Here is a 27,057-nt window from a genome sequence, read left to right as displayed (position 1 = left end):
TATTGCACGTTAGTAACACACAGACTAGAAAACATATTACCGTCCCCACTAATTTCATCTGCAGATCCAGGTGGCATGCAAGGAGAGAGAAAAAAGAGGGGGAGAGAGAGGGGACAGAGAAGGGGGAGGGGAAAATATACTATTAAATTCATGAGTAATCCAAAAGTATTCAGACTGTATTTATCTTATATACCTGACTCAAGAGAAACCAGAAAAGCAGCAGAATTTAAGACTTCTCACCTAAAACCCAAGGGACAGAGATATGTTCTAAGAAGCTTTTATGATGAAACAGAGTTAATGACTTTCAAACACAAAGGTACACAAAAATTAAATTTGGAACTGGAACCAGTTCTTTTAGTGCATTGTTAAAAATAGTCAATTTCTGGGTTTATTCAATACTATAAAGCAGTTCTCCTACAGCCAGATGAGTCGGCTCAACTTGACTCTGCACATACACTGAGGACTTTGGATAAGCAGAGTTGGTGTTGACCCTTCCAGAAGAAATGCACTCCTGAGCTATCACCAAGACATGAGTGAGAAATGGAACCATCTAAGTTTTAATGACACAGAGCATTGTGCATTGAACAAGGCTGAAATTTAAACGAGTGGCAAAGAGAGCAACTCTACAGAGAAGATTTCAAACAAACACCAGATTCCACGTGTACTGCAGCAGCCCTACTGCACCAAACCCCACAGCACAAGCTAAGGCAAATATTTTAGACAGTTTTTATAGATAACAGGAAATTCTTCTTACCCCTGATAAAGCCAAACTGGTCTAGATCAGTGCTGGACCAGTACGCAGCCAAAAGCATCGCTGTAGTCCGTGTTTAATTCAAAGTGATCTCAGCTGATGCTTATTGTTGCTATTCTGTTTCATCTATAAGCATGCTGTGTCAGGGGTCCAAGAATGAAGTCAAAATATATTTACAAATAAAAAAAAAGATGGCAGACAAGGGCTGCATGACTGTATAAATAAGATAATTTAATATGTTTGTCATTGTAGCATATGATGCTAGAAAACACATTCCCCCATAAAAACGGGGATCAGCAAGCTGGTGATGCTGCACGAAAATCCAATTCAACAGCAGGAAAACATAATGAAATTATTCTTGGAACTCTGTTTACCTGAGGCTAAAGTAGTTTACAAACAGTAACTGAGTTAGTATATTCAGCTTTTGGGTTAATAAGGCAGCCTAGACAAAGAGCAGAGCAGTACCCTTGGGCGGCGACTCATGGGCACAGAAGACGAAAGGCAGAAAGCGTCTAGCTTTCTTTACTTTATGCTGACAGTGATTGACTCCTTTACAAAGAGGCAAGGAAAAGAAAGAGAAAAAAAAAAGAAACAAATTATTTGGAAATAAAAGAAAAGAGACTGAAGAGAACATCTACAACAAACGAACATAAAAGTAAAGGTTTACATTAAAATTCTGTATACCCAAACGAAAATACAAATGTCTCTGAAACTCTAAAGCATTTTTGGTACTTTCCTTCAAATTCCTTTCTACAGTAATTCATATTTCAGTTTTTAGAAATAAGACTAGAACCCATTAAAAAGTCAGATTATGCCAGCTATGTACACCATTCATTAACAACAGAAAGAACATTTATCCCAGAAGTGCAACCTGCTTTTCCAAGTTTGTCATCTAAGTTCTGTCAGACTTTCGTGACGGCTATATTACAGCTAAAGTGGCAGTCACCAGACTTAAACATGTATGTATTGACTCTCTGAACCCTTAAAACAACACGAAGAAGTATTTCACACAGCAGGGTTACAAAGAACAAGGGAAAACATGGCTTCCCTGTCTCCTGAAATACAGCACTGACAAATTTTAGGATCTCAAATCTGCCACCAGAATCTTATTCCCAGTGCAAACCTGCCTTGCCAATGGATATTCCAGCTCTGCAAGGACCTCTGGGTGAACAGCCCATGGCACCCTCACTAGCCCCTTTCCCAGTCACCCCACTGCATGTTTTAGCAGAGTGCTTATCAGGACGAGGGAAATTCTGGAGTAGGAAAAAATACAAAGAAGACACACATGGTGAGAAAGAAGGACTCAAGATGACACAGAGCACCTGAGGATATCTGCTCCTTTTATTTCTCTTGTTACCTGTTTGCTCCTCTCTGCTTTCCCCTTTTTCCTCTCCCCAAGGAAATATGAGAAGTGGTTTAAAAAGCCAATTATATAAAAAACCTGCATCCTGAGGCTGGGCTGCTCTTCACAGCCAAAACTGAGGAGTGAGGTCCAGACACCTGGATGTTACACAGGCTGGGGATGCAGTGTTAAAAGAGAAGCCCAGTGCCACAGCAGTAGCTACAGGGACAGTGAACCAGTCAGTGGTGGGAGGAGTGCAGGAATTGTAGAAAAGGAAAATGACATTTTAATAAAAGCAACTTCTACAACCAACAAAAACTACCATAATAAAAACTGCTACATGACTGAGCAAACAGGAATCATTAATCTAGTGGGAAAATGCACATATCAGAAAGAAAGACAGAACATTAATCAGATTCAATGCCAAAAACTAAAAGAGGTACAAGGAGAGGGGAAAATTCTTGACTAAGTCATTGTATCAGTATTTCCATTTGTCTTGGTTTAAGACAATTTAAAGGGGAACACTCTGAGTTCTCCCCCTTGGTACTCCTAAGGGACTTCTCTTCCTGACATCACATGACAGACAATTTTCAGCACTGTCACTCTAGCACAAACCTCAGGTAACACTCATGAAAAGCTTCAGACACGCTATGAAAGAAAAGGAAAAAAATACTGCAGCTGGCTTAAGCAACTACTGAAAAGGTGTTGACATGAGAATGAGGGAACCCAACACTCTGTACTGAAACAGAAGAACAGGTATAGAGTCACTGCAGGCAATGCAAGCCATCTAAAAGGGAAGAGATGCTTCAACTCCTGACCTGCCTGCTCAGGCTACAGAGCTAATTGAAGCCTGAAGTGCTGAGATGCTGCTCACCCTCCCACTGATAGGTGGGTGGCACAAGCTGCTGAAACCTGACCAAACCTATTTCAAATGAAGGACACATTGCAAAGGAAAAGGTGGTTTTAATTCATGTGCATGCCCTGGTGCCTGTGATGGTCCAACTCTGCCCTTGCCTTTCAAACTCTGCCTTTATGATTTGCTGTCTGAAGTTTGTTCAACTGTTCTGCCACACTGAATGGAAGATGCTTTGTCTTAAAATTAGACATCTGCAAGTGTAGCTACAAAAGGAAGTTGATTCTAATGAGTTGGTTTTAAATTTTAAAAACCAGAAGTTCTAACACGTTACCAGGAGTCTAGAGAATACCATAAGCACTCCACAGCAGCTTCCAGCCAGGATATCACTGAATGCTGCTGAAAACTGCATGGGACTTCTTTATTTATTTAGTTCCTCTACGCAGTATCCACTAAAATTATTGTGAAAAAGATTTAAAAAGGCAAAAATAAGGAAAAAGATCACTTGCTGTGCAATAACTATGTTAGAAAAAAAGAGACCAGGCTTTTACTGCCCTTTTTTTACAGGGCAGTTACTACTGGAGCTCCTTGTATGGGCAGAGATCAAATTCTGGAAGGCTGAACCTGATAATATCCCATTCTATTTCGTTGTACATTCTTGAACCAGTCTGAGGAAAAACTCTGAAACAAACACCTGTAGAAAGAATAAATCTATTGATTTTTCAGCTTTTGAACTCAAATTAGCACTATGAGGTTGGCACATCAAGTATGTTTCTACATAAACAACAAAACCCCAAACCTGCATGGAATATTTCTCCAGTCACACCACACTGTTACTATTTGCACAGAAGTGTCTGCTCAAATCCAATGAGAGGCTCACAAAGGAGGACCACAGGAGAGTAAAAACTCCTTAACCAGCACCACAGGCTGATGGAATCAATGCAGGAACTTCCTGGACACTGATATGGAAGAAATCTCTTCAGACTGTCACCACAATTCATTCTGGTCTTTTTATGCATGAAAAGAAGCCTTTTAGTCAGTCAGGCTAAAATAGGAAAAGATAACAGCACCAGTCTATTCAACTGTAATGGGAATCTGAAACACTGCAATTTATTAGCATTAAGGGCATTTTCAACTATATTATCTTATTAATCAGTGAAAAAGCTGGGTGAGTTAAGAAGCAACTCCCTCCTCCATGAACCTGGAGATTAATGACTTGCTCAAGGTTAGTAAAATTAATCTGCAGTAAACTTTAAGCTTGAATGTCTCCCAGTGCTGTGACCATATGGCAGAGCTACAGCTCTAACAAAGTCTTTATATTCCTCAAATTACTTAATAATTACTTAATTTGAATTAATAACTATGTCATTTATGGCCAGACTCTTAGCCTTTCTTTTCTGAAGTGAGCTGTGTAGTACATCAACGCTGAGCTGTGACACAATACTAAGTGCTCAAGATACAATTTTTCATCTAAAGATTTACATACATTTCTCAGCTTTGTCTTTTGGAGTGTCTTGACAAAATGGATGTTAAAAAACTGCCAATAATTTTTGAACCTCAAGCAAAGGCAACCTTTTTCCCCACCAACTAACTCAAAAGAAGCTAAGAAACACAAGTCCTGCACAAGAAACTCTTTCAGACCTGGGCACAGGGCAGACCTTCATGTGGAAAACAGGAATCATGACACAGAGCCTGCACTGTGCTCTGCAAGCAGAAGTGATTCAATAAAATTGAGTTTGTTTTTCCATCCTGCTCACAGCTTTGCTGGTGATCAGCCTCAACCCAGGGCACACAGGTCCTTTCACAAGCCAACATCTCCTTCATTTAGAGCACTCTGAAGTGGTGTAACACTGACATCGGGGTTTTTTTTTCCCCTCTCCTGTTTGCTGTGTTTTCACATTTGGCTTCTGCTCTATAGAAAAGCTCCTGAAAGTCTCTTTTACTCACAAACTATACCATAGAGGTTTTTTTCCTTCATGATAAAATCTCACTTAAATCAGGCTTACCTCCTTCAAAACAGGATCTTTTCCATTCAAACTGAAATTCCAGCTGAATGCCATGACTAAACTGGCAGCTCCCTCAAACAGGATCTGGTCCTAAGCAGCACCTTAGAGAAGAACTCCCATTTCACTGCCATGATCAGGAGTTAATCACAGTGATTAAAATTTAACATTGTTATGTTACAAATTCATGATTTTAAAGCAGAACCTGGAAAGTTGCTGAGAAGCTCCTTTCAGGATCCTAAAATCCTTCAGCTCCTATATAGATATTTGCTCCAAGAGATCAAATCCCCCATGGAGCACGTTATTGAACATATCTAAACCATGGGATAGAGAGGCAAAGGCACAACCAGAAATATTAGAAACTCCTGCCATCCATTAATGATGAACATAGAGCTGCACCCCTTTGAGTTTAAAATGCTGCTTGTGTTGCTGACAGCACCTGCACCAGCTGGGGAACAGGATAATAAACCAGTTTCTCTTTAATACACTTATTTCCCTCTTAAAGGTTTGTGTCCTGGGGTTTGCTACTCAGGTGCCTTCAACACTATGCTCTATCAGCTGAAAAAGGGACTATATTTTCAGAGAACTTTTAATTGCCTTCACCAAATTAGCTCATATTAAAGCTGCAAAACCAGCACCTGCTTTAAGCAAGACCAACCCTTGGGACATCCTAGAATCCCCTTCAGACACATCCCTTGTGCTGGCTATTGCAGCTCATCTCTCCCTTCCTGTCATCTTCCCACTCACAGCTCCCTCCCCACAAAAACACTGTTTTACAACAGTACCTGAATATCCAAATGCCAGGAGGGACTGCTTGGAATCCCAGGAGCCTTTAGGTTGAAAAAGACCCTTAAGATCATCTAATCCAACCATTAACCCAGCGCTGCCAAGAACTTGCCAAGACTTGTTCAATCCTCTGCCTGTCCAGTGCTCACTGAAACACACGGGCCTGAAATGCCATATTCTGTGGCACTGCATGGAAAGCAGCATTTGAGCTAGAATTAAAAAAATCATGAATTCTCTAGGGCAAAGGAGGCACAGTGATTAGCCAAGCGATGCAAAAGCATATTTATTCTTCCTAGTCATATTTACATAAGCAAGGAAGGGGCAGAAGAAACCAAAGAACTCTGTGTCAGGAGGAATTTATGTAAAAAAGGAGCAAGCAGCTACTGCTGTACTGACTTCATTTGATGAAAAACTTTTTATAATACAGAATGGACCAGAGAAGTTATTATTTTTGGAAATATGTGTATCTGGAAATACAAGATCACCTTACCAAGGCTGATGTTTGCTATTTAAAAACAAACTGCTGGCCAAAGTAAGTTCCTTTACACTAGAGCAGAGCATTTCAATAAGGTGTCTCCAAGCCAAACAGTGGAAATACAGTCAATAAAATTAGAGTTAACTGGTGTGCTGCTTCTTACACATTTGATATACTATTTGCACAGAGCAAATAGTTTAGCCTTACCATTTCCTGAGTGTACACCCTTGGCTAAGTACAAAAAACTCTTTTTTTAATGCAGATGCAGAGGGAGGAGGAGGTAAAAGCTGCAATTCCCTATTAGCTTTGTTGTTTCTGGTGAATTACAGTAATTTCAGCCAAAACCTCAGATGACTACCAAAGAAATCTAAAATCCAACTAATTTGGTTTAGTGTATTTACTTATTATTTACCTTATTTATTTATTTGGTTTAGCTTAAATTTAGTAATTTATAATCTTACACAAATACAAATGTGTTGAGGCATAAAATCCCTATACTTTTTAAAAGGAGGGCAATCTGGCAGGCATCTTAGCTACACACAAAGACAGTGTCCACTGCAAGGAACAGAGAATTTGAGGAATCAAGATAGACAACACCAGAAGAAAGAGAAGCAGTAAGAGGCAAGAGGTGTGTGCTGAAACCTGGTTCAGAGACACACAGACTCCCAGATCCAGCAATTTGATGCTTTGGATTCCTAAAACCAACTTCATACCTCACTAGCTTGAAAAGACCTTTATTTAGAGGAAGGAAAAAAATCAAGAGTATTTACAAAACTTTTATCTTTGTGTGCTTTGGAATATTGCAGCACGTAGAAAAGACCAAGTTTTCACTTCACTAGACCAGAAATATTCCAAGGCATGTTTGTAAGTACTTAAAAAAGACAAGCTGTCTTTCTTTAACAGGTTCCTCTTTAAACCTGAAAAGCTTCAGACAAATACCTGAACTTTCAAGCCACCAAATCATGTTTCACACTGGGTTTTGCATATTGCTGGTTTATCCCAGTTTTGGTGGGGAACTCACTGTGAAACTCCCCTTTCAAACTAAGTGTGTGAATAATATAGATGTATCTGACTTCTTAATTTTTTTGCTGAATCTCTGTTTTAGGTTTTTGCTGTTTATCTTTAGTATTGGGAGAGGTCTAAACAAAGGGGAGCAGTGTCAGTGAAATCAAACAGCAGAGTTAATTTGCAATTCAAACCATCAAAGGTGTGGAGCAGTTACAGATGTCATTGAGCTACAAAAGCTCATCTTATCTGAAACCTCTGGCTCTGAGCCACTGCAATGTCAGCAGAGAAAAGTTCCTGTTCTGCACCCACAGCAGCACCCCCACAGCTGGCTCTGCCCTGGCTGCTGTCAGGCCCTGCTGACCTGGGACTGGGCTGGGCTGAGCATCACGTACAGCTGGTGCCTCCCTTGTCCCAGGGATGGATGAGTTCCATCTGACAACAGCAGTGACACTTCTCCACAGCCACATCAAGCATCACTTCATTTATAGCAAACTGATTCCTTGGGGGATTCAAGAGATTCTAACAGAAAGCAGCTCCTGAGAATAACCCCTGTCATGTGGGTTCACCTCAGCAGTCTGCCTCTGGTTTAAATTTAATACGATGACATACTCAATGCATTTCAACTAATTTTGGGGGGAAAAAAACAACAACAACAAAAAAGTATTTATGTGTTCTGTGTCATAATGTTACAAGAAGAACAAACCCTTGAGACTGAATATTAAATGCAATGGCTTAAACTATTCCAGCATTATGTCAGCCTTTCTAGTGGTTTGTAATATGGTATTAAAAAAAGCATTGAGCACAAAAATTTTATTGTGGAAAGATATAAAACATTCCTACAATACAAGAATAATACCTAATTAGGTTTTTTTTGGGTTTTTTTTTTTTTTTTTTTTTTTTTTTTTTTATTGGCAAGAATGAGGATGGTATTTGCTGGTTTAATTTTACTGCACTGCTCAAAGCAGACAGCTTTGCAGTGTCCCTGACATTCACCTGAACAACCAGCTCACCTCCAGCACTGCTCTCATTTCCCTCTCATCAACCTTCATGTGATACCCTCAATTCCAGAGCTGGGGGTAGTACAATTCACTTCCTACACTAATTTCAAAATGCTACTTTAAAAAAGAAGAGTTTATGCTCTGAAACATCCGAGAACTTCAGCAGAAGATACCTAAATTTGCAAAGTCAGTGACAGCAAGAAAAGATCTTGAAGTCAGCATTTATTATTGCTTTTATTATTAAAAGTATTATTGGCATGCTCAGAAAAACTGAAGGAGTGAAAATTGGAGGCTGCAGATAGCCTTTTTTGTCCTGAAGATTAGCCTTTTTGAGGGTGAGTGAAATAATTAAAAAAGCACAGAGCTAATCACTTCAGCAATTTTAACTTCTTGTAACAGCTAAAATAAGCCATACAGGTAAGAATCAAAAGAGAACATGCTGACCATGCTTCTTATCTACCTGATCTAGCATGCCTGCTTGCCAGGCACTGAAGGAAGAAGAGCTATTTGACTAGTGAAGCTCTATCACCCCACTGCAGCTTTATCCTCATTTTAACTCAGATCCTCTCACCTGTTTTCTTGCAGTGTCTATTTGGGTTTCCTATGCCAAGCGGTGAATCTTAAATAGCTTTTAGAAGTGGGTACGGGTGGGGAAAGGAATCTGAGAAGTAGGAAATGAATTAAATGTCTACATTTATTTCCTCCTTACTGTATGAAATATGTTAGGGTTTTGAGTATTTGCCACTAAGAGCTCACATAAATGCTAAAGAAGGGCTGAAGCCTCCCTCTAAGGGGAGGGAAATCCACTGAGTCACAGTATTGGTTCTTCAAGTTTGTGAATACCAGAAACCTACTGAAACAGATCATAATATAAATATATTTTGGCATTAAAATCCCCTTATAAATATTATGTATACTGATTTAGAAATACATTTTCTACTAAGACACTCCTAAGAATCAATGCTTCAAAATTATTTAAGATTCTGTAACAGCAACATATTTTCTCTCAAGCATAAAAATTCCATGTTAACTTAGAGAATTCTTAGAAGCCTATAAAGAACAGAAACAACATATATTACTTCACATACCCATCCTTCAATTAACTTGTCATTTTCAATAGCAAAAATTAAATGCTTTTATCTAAACAGCTATAGAAAAACAGCTATTAAGTTTCTCCTTTCTGTAAAGCAATGATTAATATTTAATTGCCTATTTTCCCTTTTCAAAGCTGCTCCCTCACAATTAGCACATACTCAGGTAATTTCAGTTCCAGCCAACGACATTCTACTTCATCACAAAGTTAAGTGGAAATTCTGGCTTTGAAGTAACTGCACAGAAAACTGTGGCTGTTGCATAAAAGTTTCTCTTTAGAAACTGCTCTACGAAGGCAGCACAGCTCCAGTTTGGGGCAGTCAGCAGTGAGTGGAAAAGCTGCCTGCCCCTCTGCCAGCTCCAGAAATAAACTCAGCTCCTGGCTTTGGATGAGCCTTACCTGACACAGAGACTGTGTGAGACCTCACTCCTTGCTTCTCATTGTTGGCCAGCCTGGAAAACAGAAGTTGGAAGTGCTGAATGCTGGACATTCTTCACAGACACTGGGAATTCATCCCAACAGGCACCTACTGTCATTAGCAGGGCTGAGCCACCTCCCCAGCCACAGGATGAGCAGGGGGGAGAAGTCAGAGAGGAATCTACCACTTCATCCTGTCTGGGGGAGTGAGAGTGGCTTTTAATCAGCACAACAAGTCACAGAAACCTGGTGAATTGGAGGAAACCACAAAACCTAAACTGTGCACACTTGTAAGATGTGTGTAACCTGACTGTGTTTATACTTTCTGTGTGATCTGAGGGAAATGGAATATGAATTGAGTCTCTGTCTGTAAAAAGACTTATGCTGTACTATTTTGAATTAATTTACATGTCAAACATAGAAAACCAATCAAATTTAAATGTAGTTATTCATAAATAAACACTGCAAACTGTTTAGCATTACTCCTACAATTATATTTACTGATGGATTCAAAAGAAACAGCCTGAACCCCAGTCAAGTCTCTTCTAAAACATCCTGGTTTTGTTATTGTCAAATATGATGGATGCATTCATTATGCATTTTTGTTCTCTGATTTTCTTTCTGGTCTCTTTGTACTTTAATACTACTGTGAGCTTTTTATGCCCTACCTGCTATTTGTCCTGGAATCCAAAAGCAACAATAAAATGTACTGTTATAAAGAAGTTCCAAAAGCATCACTATTTTTCAAAACATTTTTTTTTTTAATTAATGAGAAAAGAAAGCACAAAACTTACTTTGGTATGGATGGTAAAGCTCTTTCACCTTCTGTGTAAACAAGAAGAAAACAGGATTAAAGCTTTTGCACATTTTCAAATAACCTATCTCAAAGTGAAATATATACGTGCCTGAAACAATAACCATCACAATCTCTCAGGGAAACTGAGAGAACTCAAAGAATGTTCTATAAAGAGCAGCATTATCAACAACTTCTTCTACCCACTCATACAGACCTTTAGGCAAACTCTCATCTGAGGAAACAACGTACACAGAATATAAAAGCTGGTTTTTATTCTTAACAAACAACTCCAATAAATCACTTGCAGAAGGTGTGACACTATCTCATCTCTCTGGCAAGAAATGCTTTTCTTTTATCTCCAAGATGTCCTAAGTTCTAACATATAAATGAAACAATTGAATCCAACTTGGATTTCCAAGTAGGACAACTGAAATAAATCATTAAAGCACATATTATCATACTGATTTCACACTGGCTTGAGACTATACAATAATAATGTTTTGTGCCAGAGAGTAAGTCAGCTTTTTGTACACTATATTCAAATACTTGCCAGTATTTGAAAAGTATACTTGCCAGTATACTTTGAAAATGGTAGTGTGTGTGAGCTTGGATGTACATACTCAAGGGTTTTTTTTTTTTTCCTATTGGATTTGATTAAACCCTTGGCAGTCCTGTGGGGAAGTTATTAATCCCTTAGCAAAACACCTTTTCAGTAGATTGGAGTATGCAGGGAAGGAGAGAAGATGGGTAATAAAGTGTTTCACTCTCTTAATCAATGTAGCTCTGATAAAGTGACCTGAGAGAATGGCCACACCTGCAGAAAATGGTGATGTACACTGTTTAACAAAATAATGTAAATTCTCATTTGTTTTTCTCCCATGTTAACATTTCCAGGAATTACAGGTGTAAACAACAGTCTCACCTTTGTGTATTAAGGGACTGGTGAAATGCCTGGTACCCCAAAGCCACGTTCAACATGGCAAAATACACTATTTTGGTTCATTTTCTCTGCTGTCTACAGGTAGAAAAGCATCATTTGGCCCAACAACATCAGTCTGTTTTGATCTGTCTGATGGAGGGTGCTGAAAAAGAAGTTGCAGAAAAGAAGGGAAACCAGAAGCTGCAATTTCAAAGCCCTGGAGCAGCTCAGGAAGGTGGTAAGAACAAGCACCTGGAACTGGGTGGGCAGAGCAAGGCTAGTAAGATTATATAAGCAGGTAGGAGATAAAGGTACTGTGATATGTTAGGGTAAATGATGACTTTTGGGAAGGAAACAAAAGGCACAGATCCTCAGAGATAGTGTGGAATAACAAATATGAGACCAATGGTGTGGAGGTGCAGCCTGGCAGTAAAAGACTGGGGGGCAGTAAAAGACCCAAAAAAGAAAATGTAATGGGCACAAGAGGTTCAACCTGGATGAAACTGGGCAAAAGACACCAAGCTTGAAGGAAGAGGCACAGCAGTCCTGCCCACTGCTATGCAGGCCCACCCAGGGCTGTAAAGAACACTCTAAAGAACCTTAATGTTTACATGACACCTTCAGCTGTCAGCATTAGTTGTGAAATCATCCTGGGCTCTGGTTTACCCCAGTTTATGCTGCTACTGCTGGTTGTTCCAATGCTGCTCTTACACTTGGCAATGGATCCAAGGCTTAGATGGTGCTGATTAATCACACATGTTACTGGTGGAACATAGAGTCTTCCTCTGCTTTAAAAGAACTTCACTAAATTGCACAGTTAACCTTATTGTTGTGTATTTTTAAATCAAGGTAATAGATGCACAATCAATAAGCAGCTACTCAAAATAATTCTCCTTGCTCTTTAATATGTAGCTCCATTGCATGTTAACTGCATCCTATTCAAACTGCATTCTAAAGATGGAATTTTAATTTCGTCTAGGGCTTTATTTTGGTAGAGTGTCATATTTGGGGACTTCAGAAATATCAGTGAATGATTTCATTAGACTTGATAGGAATGATTTCATAACACCTGCAGGGCCACAATGCTTCATATGTTCAAGGTACTGAGCTCAGATCAGATCTGACTTTTTCCCTCCTCCAACCTCCTAAGAAAGTGAGAAATACCACAGGTGGCAACTGCTAGTGTGTGCGGAAGTCAAATACTGCCTATCAAAGAGGATCTAAAGGAGATAAAGACAGAATCTGACTTTTTACCGTGGTATTAAATTCCCTTAAAGAAGAATCTCATTCTGTTCCCACAAGGCTCCATTCCACTTTCTGAAGTTTCCTATCAGTGCAGAATGCAAAGCAAGGATCATAATAAAATGTAATAAATCATAACAAAACAAAATCTTGATTCCATTGTAATAGCCAATCCTTTCTCAGCCCTTTGTGAGATAAGGAGAATGTAAATAGAAGCTGTCTTACAATGTGAGTAGTAGGATGATGTAGTCAATGAGTTTAAAAAACAAGAAAAGAAGTGAAGAAAAGGTGAAAGGATTGAAGGGAAAGTGAAGGAAAAGTGAGAAGAATTGAAGCAGTCTGGAAAACTGTGAGGAAAAGATGGGGATAGACAGAGAAAAGCAGAGACTGACCCAAGTGAAATGAGTATTTGCCTCCAGATCCACTGGGAAATAAAGCAGCACACATGGGTCCACCATACCCAAAACTGTTCCATCTGATCATCCCCCTTTTCACTGTCCCCTGCTGAATTCCACAGGACATAACTGGCTTTGTGCTCATTTGCATCAGAGCAAGAGATCTGGACCCTTGTCCTCTGCTGATGGAGCTGGGAGATGTGGACAAGGCAGGCTCAGCCCTGGGAAGAAGGAAGGAGCAGCCAGAACTGCCTGGAAGCCACAGCCTGGTGCCTGTAGGGACTGGCTACAGGGACAACACATCCCACTTGTGTCCTGGAGACACGTGTCAAATGCAGGGCTAAATGGACTGGGGAAGCTGGAAAAGCAAGTAGATGTTCAAGAAAAAAAAAACACACAAAGGTATCCAAGCATCAAAAAAACCTCATACACTATTAAATAGTACCAGAGGTGCACAGGGGTTGGAACAGATAATTTTTAAAGGTATTCTGTGCCTCCTCTATCACTGGATATAAATAAAGAAGAAATAATCAGCATGGAACTCCTGATCCTGCAGACGCCTACATGCTCTGGATACAAACTGCTCACTTCAGGCACTGGTGCCCAAGCTGGTGCTCATCCTTTTACAGTTTATATCCCAAATAAAATACCAAATATTCTTCAGTACCCCTGCAGGTCTGAAGTCAAAATTTCTAACTAACAGCATCCCAGTTAAGGCATATGTTGTTTTTCACAAGTTGAAACCCACAAGATTTTTGCCCAATTCTATATTCTTTTAAAGAAATGGGATATGCATGGCTGTACTGGGTTTCCACTGCATTGTCCAGGTGTTTCCACTCTGAGCAGAGGTCCATGCTGGACACAGCAGAACCCAGCAGCTGCAGTGCTCCCAGCCAGGCTGGCGGAGCCTGGGGGAATGTAAATTGTCCTCACCTGACTGAAATTATTGTGAGAGCAAAATCAGTGAGGGGCCAAACAAAAAGAGGTAACAGTACCCTAAAAATGGGAACACGTGTTCCCAATCCATTAAAATTAAAATCATGCCCAGGGTAAATCTGGGTGAAAACAAAAAGCACTTAAAGTGGAGAACTTCACCAACTATTAAGATTTAGTATTCTTGAATACTTCTCTGGGCAGCTTGTTCCAATGCCTAACCACCCTTTTGGGGAAGAAATTTTCCAAACATCCAATTTAAACCTCCTCTGGAGCAACTTGGGACTGTTTGCTCATGTCCTATAAATTGTTACCTGGGAGAAGAGACCAACCCTCATCTGGCTACAACTTTCTCTCAAGTGGTTGTAGAGAGTGATAAACAACCCACAACCTAAAAGCTGGTATCAGTTTAACTTTTTAATAATTTTTTCATTTGTGCTCTTGGCATGTAAGAGGTAAGTGTGATAATTGAAATAAAAATATTAAGTGTAACCTTTCCACATGGGTCTAAAGGGACCTGTTGATCAAAATATTTATGAAAAATAAAACAAACAGAATGGAAAAATGCCAAATATTGTCCAGGTCTTAAACATTACCAAGTGCTCTCCCCAGATTAAGAAGAACTGGATCATTAATGGACAGCATGACAAATATCACAAAACCAGGCTCTGTTAGCAATCAAGAAGGACAATCTATGAGGACACTTGCAATAAATGTAAATTTACAACAAAGAGGAGATGGGAAAGCTCAAAAGGGGGATAAAACACATCTGTGGGATCAAGAGTTGCTCCATGATTTGTTTCTGATGAGTCTTACACAATCAAAGCTCACTGTGGAGGGATCTGGGAATGCATATCATGCTGGAGACAGCTCTCCTATGAAATGTTTAATGAATATATTGGGTATTGCTACGAACTTCAAAAAAGAAATCTCAGACAAAAGAAACCCAGAATTTATTTTAACTAGAGGGGTTTTCTCCATGTGTGCATAAAGAGGAGTGTTCCCAAAGTGCTACATGATGTTCCTGTTCAATCACTGCTCATTTGCTCCATGTTAAAATTCTGTGTTATAAGAATAGCACACAAATAAACATTGCATTAGAAGCATTGATTTATCCTGCATTCACACCTACCAGAAACCTCAGTGCAGGGCACAGAAAAATCAGAGATATTGCCCCTCAGAGAGCTCAGTCAGCCTAGAAGATGCAGCAGCGGATGCTAAGAAAGTCAGGTAGGAGCAAGACAGGAATTAGAAAGAAAAATTGCAAATAGAACAGATCAGTTTTGATGGGCATCACCACCAGTGTGGAAGTGGCAAGGACTGGACAAAAGTCCACATGTGCCCCTAAAGGGAAAGCAAAGACAGAGTCAGAGCCATCCATTAATTCAGGGAAGAGGTCATGTTTCATAGACATGAACAATTTTAAATATCAACTGTGGCTACACAGTTCAGGCTGGAAAACAGCCAATCCACTGGCATTAGAAGGAAAGTTTTGGGAGTGAATATTAAGGCTTGTAGCAGACCCCAAACCATGATTTCTCAGAAAAGAAGAGGCACAAAAGACCTCAACTCATGGGCACACACTAGTCTAGTGACATGGAAATCTTGGATCGTGATGCCTATTTTATTTTTAGAACAATAAACTATTATTATCTCTGATGCTAGCTTATCCTTTCAGTGTCTGATTTTGGGGCCAATGGTTTATCATCACTAAGCTGTGCACCAGAGCTGAGTTTGTGTTGAGGGAAGACTTTCATTTGTGTGGAGATAAGGCTGCACAACTCACACAGGTTCTAACAAAACTGCTTGTGTTGGAGCTAAAGGTCACTCACATACTCTAAGGGTCAGAAATAACAAAAAACATGCAAATTTAAGAATAATTTGAAAAATTACCATGTGCTGTCAAAACATCTAAGACCCTAAGATCACATTTCTTTATTAGTGAATGCCCAAGTTTAAGTCTGGGGATTTTTTGAGCCAATCACAGGGAGGATGTTATAGATGGACCTGGAAAGGACCTGAATTATATTAACAACATCACCCCAGGGAAAACCTGGGGCAGAAAAATGCAAGAACGTGGCTAAAAGAGACTCAGTTTCATGTTGGACAGAAGCTGGGATAGCTTGTGTACTTTCCTGTACTACAAACACGGAAGAAGAAAATAATTTATTGTTTTAGAAAGCAAGAAAGTTGGATGAACTTCCATGGGTAAAGATGAGAACAACATGAAAGAAGAAAATTTCACTCTTAAGCAGCTTTGCCTGTATATTTTTCAATAATTAAATCTGTGTAAAACTGGAAACAATTCTAATGAAATTTAATCAAATTCTCTCTAAAACAAGGGGTACCTGCAACCTCGTCTCACTGCTTGCAGCTTGCAAGATGCTACAAAAACAACTGATAGCCACTATAAAATGTATCTCTGCTTTAGTTCTATTTTATGAGAGAAACTCATGAGACCACTCAGCGTTTTTATTTTTTAAATGGAGATATTTGAGTATCTAGGAAAAATGCAGAAACTAAAAAATTGCCACCAGTCAGAACTTTATCCAAATGCACCCTAACCAACCTCACTGATTTTCCACTTGTATATTGGGGAATCATGTTAGAAGATAACATGAGTGTTAGGAGTGCCTTTAATAATTACAATTCACTTCTGCCAGTTAAGTTTGGAATTAGTGTGAAACAGTGATTGCTGACATCAGTCTAAATTCTCAGCCACTAAGCAATTTTTGATGCAGTGACAATTTACTCAGCGTTTCTCATGGCTCCTCCCTGAAAGAAAAGAGCCTCCAAGTGAGGGTTTTTCTGCTACCTCCTGTCTTGTATTCAAATGCAGAATGACCTGTGAGCAGCTCTGAGGATGGAGGTGTCCTTACCTTTCTGAGGCCTGATGATGAAGGACTGCGTGGCCCCGTTCACCAGCCGGCAGTAGCCGTCGATCAGGTCTGCCATGTTCTCTGCAATGGTTAAGGATGGTGCTGTCACTGTCAGAGGCTACAGAAAGGAAAAAAACAAGGCACCAACAAAGAGGAATTATTGCAGTTGCATACACTGAGTGGAACAGCTGTGTCATTGCATCAGAACTTTACACACGCCCGCAAAGCGTAAACAGAAGATTGTGTGTGAGCAGGGAGATTCTTGTTTTAACTTTTGTGCAGCAAATTTCAAACAGGAGGTTCAGAAAGCACAGCTGGTAAAACCCTCCACCTAATGTAGTGTTAATTTGGGCTTATGAAGTGTAAACCACTGTTGAATACAACTGTTAAGACTTTCAGGGTTATAATTAAGACAATTCTGAAGAAGTTGCTTATTTCTTAAAGCTCTCACAGGTGGTATCTTTTTTTCCCCACCCTCTGCAGCAATTTGTTCTTTGCCTAAAAACAGCCCTTCCCAATTTCAAGAAAGATTTTTAAGAAATAAAATATGTGCAGTGGAAAAAGAGATGAGAGACATACAGGCAAGCTATTAATTTCAATACCACCATCATTCCTTATTCTCTGCACAGGTCTGCCACCCTCCCTCAATCCTGCTCTTCCACTGTTTTCTGGTGCACTGGACCAAGGAAAAGATTTGATTTCACTTCTAGCCCTGCTTCCATGTAATACAAGGGAACAAATTTTCCTTGTTTCATATTTCCTCCTTATATAATAGTGGAATTGCTCTGTTTCCTCTCTAGGATGCAGTACATATGCACAGGCTGCTATTAAATTGCATTTAAGAGCTACTGTTTTCATATTAAGCTTCTTCTATGAATATCAAAGTCTATAAGCACCAGATGCAAAAAATTAAACACGTAATGAACTTTAAATCTATTTTAAAACCAAACCCAGAACAAAAGTCCAACATAGAGAGTATCCACATTAGGAGTATGTTACACCCCACTCCTTGCAAGGAAAAATAAAGTAGCAAGTTTATCACCACATACAATATCAATAACATACCTCAGGGGCACCTGCTATCTTGAGTTGCAACATCCCTTTTCTGTCCTTATCTTCACTGTTTGAATACTGGATGGTTTGCACTTGATTGAAATCTGCCAGATGGGTTGGCTGCAGAAAGACAACACCAAAAAATGAGGGAAAAAATTCAAAATTACAACAAAATAGCCTGCCTTGATCCCTGGTGTTGCAAAAGCACAGGGAGACTTTGATCCCCAAACTACACGTGCAGAAATCTGTTCTCGGTTTCTTCCTAGAGTTTCATTACCACGCAGAACACACACAAACATCTGGAAAAGGAAGGCAGCTCCGCTGTGCCCACAGAGGTCACTGTTGAGCAGCGCCAGGCACACACTGAAGTGGGAACAACCTCTTGGGTGTCAACAGAGGAAACTCAACAGGCTAAAACCACATGGAACCTGCACTGACACATTCCCAACATCCCTCCTGACTGCTGGAAAAGGTTTGTTCTTAGCTCTGTGTTCCTGATTGCCCCATATTTTCACTGCTTTTGAATTCATTTCAATAGAAAGCTGGACATGGGCTCAGCTTAAGTTGTGACTGTAACGTTCCCAAACATTTTGCTGAAGCATCTGTCTGGACAGAGCTCACTTGCACCATGGGGGTGCACAGGAAATACTGAAATACAGCTGGAATCAGGTAAGGAATCAAGTAAGGAAAAATCCAGCTGAAATACAGCTGGAATCAAGTAAGGAAAAGGCTGTGAAGGATATGAAGACAGTCAATAAGCAGTGCCTGCACAGATGTGCTCACCAACTGGTTAAACAAGCTCTGTATTTACACATTCCTAAGGAAGAGACCAACTCAGTATAATTCACATTTCATAGGTAAAAAGTCCCCACCAGTGCTTCAAATTCTGCAAGTGAGCACTTCACTGGTAGAAAAGCCAACAAATGCAATGCTAAAGCTGACACAGTCTCTGTACCTAACACCAGGGCCTTTCCTCTGATCCCAAATCACAAATTAATATCTGACTAAGAGCTGTACATGCTGAGAGCTCCCAGCCCTGCTGTGTTTAACCCAGAGATCAGACTGGTCACTCCCCTTTCTGTGACATCCAGTTCACAACAGGTCATGGCTGTTAACAGAGTGACTGAGAAAAAAAAAACCCACAAAACAGAAGTAGACTTACATTTGCACCCTTGTCTGTCAGGTAACTGATTCCTTCTTCTGGGCCAATTGCCAGTTCCACTGAAATAATCCAGCTTGACTTGGGAGTCAAAGGAGAAAGACAGGGCAGAATTTCAGTAATAAGACAAGACCTTGCTATGGAATACTGTAATCCAATGTGGTAATTACAGGTTTTAATAATTAGTATCTAGAAGCTTTTCAACTATTCAAACAAAATTATATTCAAATCAAGTAATTCTGTAAGTGGCAGCACCCCTCATGACTGGTTTCCTGGGGATCTCTGCTACTTAAACTGAATTTCCATGTATTTTATCTTAGGTCTACATGAGAACTATGGGTTTCCTTTATTTCCTCTTCTCATGAACATTGATATTCAAGTTCTAATTTCTGCTGGAGTCTCCATTTTCACAAACCTTCCAAACCTGGGGCCCTTCTTCAAAATTTGCTTGAAATAGGAAGAGATTAACAGGTATTAGGTGAAAATTTACCAACGGAAGTTGAGAAGTTTCATTTCCTTGGGGAAACAGCTGAAAAACTGCTTGACTTTCACAAACAAAGCAGCTATAAAAATATTTTATTTTACATACAATTCTTACCAAGTAATGAATTTTTTTAAACAGTCAATGGAGAAAGTTCTAAATAAAATCAGTAAATACCATTTGTTGCTAATGAAATCCAATTGTCTCTACATGAAAAAAAAAGGACGTAAGCAAAACATTATTGCAGAACCAAGCAAAAGCAACTGCACTTAAAACTCCAGAATGTATTCTAGTGACTGTCACATTCCTCTACTTACACCAAGAGCACACTTGAAGCATTCCTTGTCAAATCTGTACACTGGAGAGAGGATCTCAAAGAACTTCAAAATACTTTCTTCTCTGTTGAGGTTGGCAAATTGTCGAAATGTTTGTTGGATTAATTTCCGTAGTGTTTTGGCCTGTGTATTAAAACATTTGGAGAACAATTGTTTTAAATCTACCAGCTGAGGGATATTTTAAGATTTTTGGTCACTTAGTAGTACTAACAGTGTCTTTATCAACGAAATGCAGAAAATTCTCAAGGAATAAAAAAAGCTTCAAAATGTAAGCAGCAGTTCTGCTTTTTGACTTCTGTTTAGGATCAACATTATTTCTGCTATATCACAGAGAGGATATCTAACTAATAACATTTTGAATAACTTATAACAGAAGACCACATGCTAACCCTTCCAGGAATATTTGTTCTAAGTTCCTGATTTCTTTCAAATTCTGAACTGTGTCCCAATATAAAAAAAACCCAGAATAATTTATATCTTCATATGAACTTTTAAATCTAAATCACTCTTACCTGGCAATAACAAGCCAGCTGTAGCTGTATCTTAATTTCTGCACACAATAACTTAGACTACCCATAATAAAGTGGATTCTTTCAGTCTGATAATAAGAAAAAAAAACCTTCAATATAAAAAGATGAAATTTAAATAGTAGACTGAATGTAAAAAGTAAACCAAACATTTAAACAAAACTATATTAACTATGTTGTCTGGCACTTTATTACCTGTTTTCAGGGTACAAATAACCACTTAGAGCAGCACAAAGGATAGCTAAACTAACACTTTAAAAAATGAATTACCTGCCTGTACATAATGTAGAATCCCTTGAAGGCAGCCACTCATATGAAAATAAAAGCAGGGCCTGAGAAGCAGTATCTCTAAGATGCCCCCAATCTGAACAAGCCATCAAGAATAGTGAATAAAAACATCTGTCTAAAGTGACTGAATGGCCTTAAAAACTCCATTTCTAATACATCTTCCAACTAGCAACAATGACAGAAAGCAAAACCATGCTTATCTTCACAATATGTCAAGGTTAAGACAGGAATTACCACTGTTCCTCCATGCAAACATATCTGAATGTCCCATTTTAACAGCAGTAAAACTCTTTATTCTCCCACACTGCCTGTTAACAGCCCCAGGCACCACACAAATATCAACTTCCTTTTGTCGTTAGCACTTCCAGGCAGATCAACACTCATTCTTAGAAAGTCTTTACAGAACGTTCAGAAGTCAAAATAGCCAGAAATGTTTCTCTGGAGTGTTTAGCAGGAATTACTCCAGCAGCAGTAATCCAAGGGTGCTGCATATGTACAAAATGATCGGTTTTGCAATGATGCATACACAGGTTGGAAAAAAAGCCCTTTCAGCACACACTATACTGTCCAATTAACAAAGGAATCTGTAACTTTGGTGTAATTTCAAATTCTTTTGTCAATTTAGCAGAACCAACCCTCAGGTGGATCATTAAGGAGGCTGCAGAGCCTTTGGCAGTCAGGAAACTTCCTTCCTGCACCCAGAGCTGCCTCAGGCTTTGTTAGGACTCAGACACTCTACACTGGACCCCCCTGTTATCTTTATTTTTACAGAGAAAACCAACTTCAAGGCAAGTGTAAACCACAGCCTTACCTTGTCACTGGCAAATACCAGGAGCAAGACACAACAAAATAAAAAAACATTTGCCAGCTCAAGGTGTCCCAAGTATTTCAGACACTCAGTTGATGAAAGATACTTTATTCTGCCCATGGATTGTTTTCCTGACCAATTCCACCATCACAGCTGCAGCCAGGAATACTGGCTTATGTTATATGGCTCTTTTCAGTCCACCAAGAAGAACTGGTCACTTTAAATTTTAAGATCACAAGCAAGGTGTAAAGATAGAAAGTCCATCAGAGTCACAGGCTGGTTTGGGCTGGAAGGGACTTTAAAGCCCATCTTGTTCCACCCCCCTACCATGGGCAGGGATGCCTTCCACTATCCCAGGTTGCTCCAAACCCCATCCAGCCTGGCCTTGGACACTTCCAGGGATGGGGCAGCCACAGCTTCTCTGGACAACCTGTGCCAGGGCCTCACCACCCCCACAGGGAACAATTTCTTCCCAATATCCCATCCAGCCCCACCCTCTGTCAGTGTGAAGCATTCCCTGTGTCCTGTCGCTACATCCCTTGTCCAGAGTCCCTCCCAAGCTTTCTTCCAGCCCCTTTAGGCACTGGAAGGAGCTCTCAGGTTCCCCCAGAGCCTTCTCTTCTCCAGGCTGAACAGCCCCCAAAACCACACCTCTTCCACAACAGAAGCATCTATCAGAAATATCTGCAAATAGCAACTTCAAGCAATATACACTGAAAACTTGCTCTTAAAAGTATTTCTAAGAACCATTTTGTTCCCCCTCTGTGTTTGTTCAAAGCAGAGAGAATAGAGAGAAATAATTAATTTTAGTTTTCACAGCTATTGGGATCCCTCCTTTGCCTGTCAGTTCAAATTCCCTGGTTTCCCCCAAGTGGAAGAGCAATTCAAGGATTTAGACCGATCCTCTACTATTCTGAATAGGGATTTCATTGTCATTGAAAAGCAGACACACTTCTCCTTCCCTTGTTTTTCTTTTTCATATGTCCAATATTTTTTTTCATATCTTTACAAGGTTCCCACTCAGCTTCACCTTCTGGCAACTCTTGCTACTTCTTTCTGCTATTCTCCCCACCTCAGGATATCCAAAGTGCAGTTTTCTTGGTCAGTCAGTTTTCTGGCTCCATAATATTATTTTTGAGACAGTTATTCATACTTTTACATCTGGAGCCTTTCACCACAATTTTTCCCGTTAGCAGAAAATAGAGTTTCAGATAATTGCTTAAATTAAAATGCAGAGGGGATTACTTAAATCCACTTGACTTCATTAGCTTCTGATTTTCAAAAGTCTTTTGAAACAAAACCTTGTCATGACAGACCTTTTGTGTTTACCCATTTAAATTACAATGCAGATTCTTTCCAAATCTCAAGCTGAATTCTATTATTTCTACAAAGCTCCACTGCTTACCAAGACCAGCTCCAAAGTAGCAATTTATGATTTATACTTTCATGTATGAATTGTAAGAGACATTTTACCAGGACATTCATATTGAGGCAGCTGTAAATGTAAAATACTTGGTGACCATTCTTAATCCCCCTTTTCAATATACGTTGAGAAAAATTTGCATTTTTTACTCTGAGAACATATGGACTTCAATGGGAGCGAGATTCAAGTAACGTTTATAGTCTTAGCTAGGATTAACCTAAGCAGAAATTACTGGAAATCTTCCTTGAATAAGTTGGATACACTGAGCAAGGCAGGCATCAAGTTTATCAAGTTCCCAGTAAAATATTCTTTTTTCTTTCATATTTCTTTCCTCTTTCTCCAGAAGTCTCATTTTTATTTTTGGGAAGGGAAAAAAAAAATTTGATCCAAGAGGCTCCTAGGGCTTGTTCTGCACTTTAACCCCCAAGGTTTGAGAGGCAGAGCTGTGCCCCTCTCACAGCAGCTCAGCAAGGCCCTGTGAATCACTTTATCCTTGTCCTGCCAGCTGCATGACTGGGATTCAGATCCCACCAATCCCACAGACAGCTTGGGTGTTTTTTTTCACAAATCAAAACTGCACAGCAATTCCCTTAGGACTGTACAGTGAAAACAACAATGCAATTTTTAGATTTCTGACACTTTACAGCAGTATAGGATTGACTGGGACCGCAATTACCTTCACTGAATCTAGTAAACTCTTCGGGAAAAACCGTCTCAAGCCAACATCTTTCCTGAAAGAAAAAATACACGCAGCATTAATATCAAAAACATTGTGCACTATCATATTTCTCTTTTCAAGGTGGTACTTTGGGTCCATTTTTTGTTTTGTTTTAACTAGCATATACGATTACTAAACCATTTACTAACAAGGTCCTTGAAAACCTCAGAGTAACAAACAGACTACCATTCAAATTCTAACAAGAACCACTCCACATCAAATGTGGCACAGCAGCATCTTCTCGTTTAACTCCCAAAGGATATTGAGGATATTGCTGAAATTTTAGAAATATTGTTCTATTCCTACTATTATTGAACCAGGTATCTGTGTGGGAAGTCTGTTATTTGAAATGGTGGCTTGGGCACAGAGGAGTTTTGAGAATAAAAACTGTTATTTGTACATGTTTTAATAATTTCAAGCATATAGAAAAATATTCTTAGAGCATGTAGTCAGGTGAGAAGGGAACAACATGGAAGTGGAAAACCCTGATAAACCTCTATTAGAATGGAGCAGAAGATATAAAAAGAATTATAGAATGGTTTGGTTTGAAGGGACCTTAGTGACCATCCAGTTGTCATGGGCAGAGACACCTTCCACTAGACCAGGTTGCTCAGAGCCCCAATTTGGCCTAAGGAATCCAGGAATCCATAAAGGAACACTCATGATATCACCTCACTAAGCATGCCGAGTGCAATTCCACTACTGTTTTACCCTTTGAAGCACTGCAATCGAGGGCTTGTTTAAATTTCTACTATTATCTTTTCCTCATACTGAGCAAATTAAAATTACCAACTTTTCTTGCAAGCAGTCTCACTTTTTGCCACTATAACACAGGTGACTGTGAGCTCAGAATTTTCAAACTGCATTTACCAAGCTCATGTTCACATTTATAAATTGGGTTGTAACCCTGGTTTGAAAACCAGAGCCAGTAAATATTTCTATGCTCTGATGTGCTGCACATAGCTTACGTCTGACATGTGTTTTTGTCACTACTACTGAACATCAGCTCCAAAACAAGGTGCTTGAGAAGTTGCCAATGACATTAGTGCAGAAGACACCACTGTACAACCAAGTACAAAAAACTCGCATGTAAAAAAGGAATAACTAAGAGAAAAATAGCAATAGGAAAAGGATTTATAGCTCCAAGGTATTATTGACTTTTTTCCTTTAAATTTAGAACGTTACCATATCTTTCAAACATTCTTATCTGCTTCTGGAGCAATTATGAAAGTGAGCTTTCCATGAGTGCATGCTTTGAACATCCACAGAAACACATCTGGAATTGTGACACGTGGCAAAGCAAGGAGAAGCCGTTAGCAAGCAGAGATATTCAGGATTTATTTACTGCTACCTGACAGCACAAGAACAAAGCCAACAATAAAGTCAATAGAAAAAGCTCACTCAGAAGAATAAACCAGGGTATTTTTAAAGCTCTCTAGAGATGAGTAGCATACAATTTCATACTAAAAACATCCTCAACCAGGAGGAGAAGAATGTTCATGTGCAGCACTGGCATCTGTGCAGTGACAGTAAGCTGCAGGATTATAAAACTTCATAAATGTTAATTCCTTCCATGCATTTCTTCTCAAATGCAAATGATACTTGGTTTATCATCCCACAGAGTTAAATGAATCTAACACACTATTACCATCTAAATAATATGCAAAGACATTTTGACAGGGATATATTAGTCTAACATTAAGCATTTCAGAGAGAGTTGGTGCTTCTGAAATGAAGCACCTCCCATAACCCTGGTATCCCTCATCTGAACAGTCCTGCAGCACATGGCTGCCACAGCCTCATTTGATTCATTACCAGGACAAGCTGTAGAGCAGCCTTTCGTACAGATCTGGGTGCAACAAACTGAGAAGGAATTCTTATGCAGAGTAAAATAGAGCACAACTCTTAACAAAACTTGCTAATAAAGCATTTCCTGTGTTTAGCTGAGACAGCAATTTTTTTTTTTTTTACTGGAGGAGAATTTAACAAAATAACCACACAGATTTAATGTCCTGGCCAGTAACAACTTATGGATACCTATAAATAAGAGAATAAGCACTGGAAATTAGAACATACAAATAGTTTTACACAAATAACCCTACAAACTCCTTCTCAGCTGTGCTGGGTGGGGGTGGAATGGCCAACAAGGGAGACAACAACTCAGGGCTCTGGATGAAGGACTCAGCCATCTGGTTTCTGATTGCCAACAAGAGATAACCAGCACTGAGAGCCTGCTTCTTACAGTTCTGCTACAGCTTTGTACTTAACCTCATCTACTCCAGCCTACTTGTGGGCTTAAATCTGAATTCAATTCTTTTAATGTACAAACTTCAATTGGATTAATAAAACACCAACTACAGACAGGTGATACCACTTGTCTTACAATGATAAGCAGCTTTAGGCAGCATATATCATGTATTTTTCACCTCAATTCAAGTTACAACAAAAAAAGTAACATTAGATTAACATAATAGACTTTAACATGCCTTTTACCAAATTGTGGCTGCACCTGTTCCTTCCTACAGCTCCCGTTTCTGTACTTGTAATTATCCCTGTTCTCACTAACAGGCTTCACATTTATTATGAAGAAATTCTTCTTTCACTCCATGAAGGCCCAGCTATTAAAGGCTACTTAACAATTTGATCTCATCTACCATTTCCCATCTAGATCTGTCCTCATATGACAATCTGATCAAAGACAAATATACATCAAATAGACATCTGACAAAGGCAGCCAAGGAGCAATCACACCCAATGCAAAAAGGGGACATTTAAAAATTGCTCTCAGCTGGTTAAGTGCCTCATGATGTACTAAAACCAGCAATCCCCCCACAAAAAACACCAAAAAGCCTCACTTGAGCAATAAATATTACTTGTGCAGTTAAACATTTATGGACTATTAAAGTGGTAAGATCAAATTAATGCATTTTGGGGATCACTGGCATTTTTTGCAGACCCTTTCCAGCTTGTAATTATCTATAGTATAGTCAGTTTAAGGTGGTTTTATCCTTCATCTCTCCTAGCTAAATCCCATACAAATTACATTTTGGTTCTCAAAAAATAAAACACTTTTGAAATGCACAATTCTCCACATCCAATTCTACATGGCATTAAGCTGTTACATTTTGCATATAAGGGTTTTGCTTCACTATGCCTGTCACAGCAGCAATTTATTATTCCCTACCAAAGCAGTCACTGTTTGGAAAACACAAACTGAAGGAACGAAATCACTGTTAAACTGAAAGCAGCACCACACTGGATCCTCCTGGAACTCTCACCTGTTACAATTATTAATTTATACTGTGTGTGTCCTGTTATGACTCTGCTTTCCTTTGTCTCACTGTTTCCAAAGTCATTAACCTAATTACTAATGCT

General features: G+C 39.3%; 1 protein-coding gene across 20 annotated transcripts in view; it reads right to left on the bottom strand.

Annotated features, from left to right (window-relative positions):
• Positions 1-27,057, bottom strand: part of PTK2 (protein tyrosine kinase 2) — a 194,823-nt gene that overhangs the window by 44,923 nt on the left and 122,843 nt on the right. For 8 of the 20 annotated variants that reach the window (XM_068180039.1, XM_068180049.1, XM_068180099.1 and 5 more), the window contains 9 exons: positions 23,641-23,695; positions 19,901-20,041; positions 19,106-19,183; positions 17,956-18,063; positions 16,891-17,008; positions 10,521-10,551; positions 9,709-9,761; positions 1,217-1,300; positions 41-58 (listed from right to left, as the gene is read on the bottom strand). In XM_068180039.1, the coding sequence (XP_068036140.1) occupies positions 41-58; positions 1,217-1,300; positions 9,709-9,761; positions 10,521-10,551; positions 16,891-17,008; positions 17,956-18,063; positions 19,106-19,183; positions 19,901-20,041; positions 23,641-23,695 (686 nt within the window). The remainder of the gene's footprint in view (positions 1-40; positions 59-1,216; positions 1,301-9,708; positions 9,762-10,520; positions 10,552-16,890; positions 17,009-17,955; positions 18,064-19,105; positions 19,184-19,900; positions 20,042-23,640; positions 23,696-27,057) is intronic. The other 12 variants (XM_068179996.1, XM_068179981.1, XM_068180013.1 and 9 more) reach the window with 2 other exon arrangements.

Source organism: Anomalospiza imberbis, chromosome 1 (assembly GCF_031753505.1).
Source record: "Anomalospiza imberbis isolate Cuckoo-Finch-1a 21T00152 chromosome 1, ASM3175350v1, whole genome shotgun sequence".
Lineage (NCBI taxonomy): Eukaryota > Metazoa > Chordata > Aves > Passeriformes > Viduidae > Anomalospiza > Anomalospiza imberbis.
This window is presented reverse-complemented; position numbering and strand designations above follow the sequence as displayed.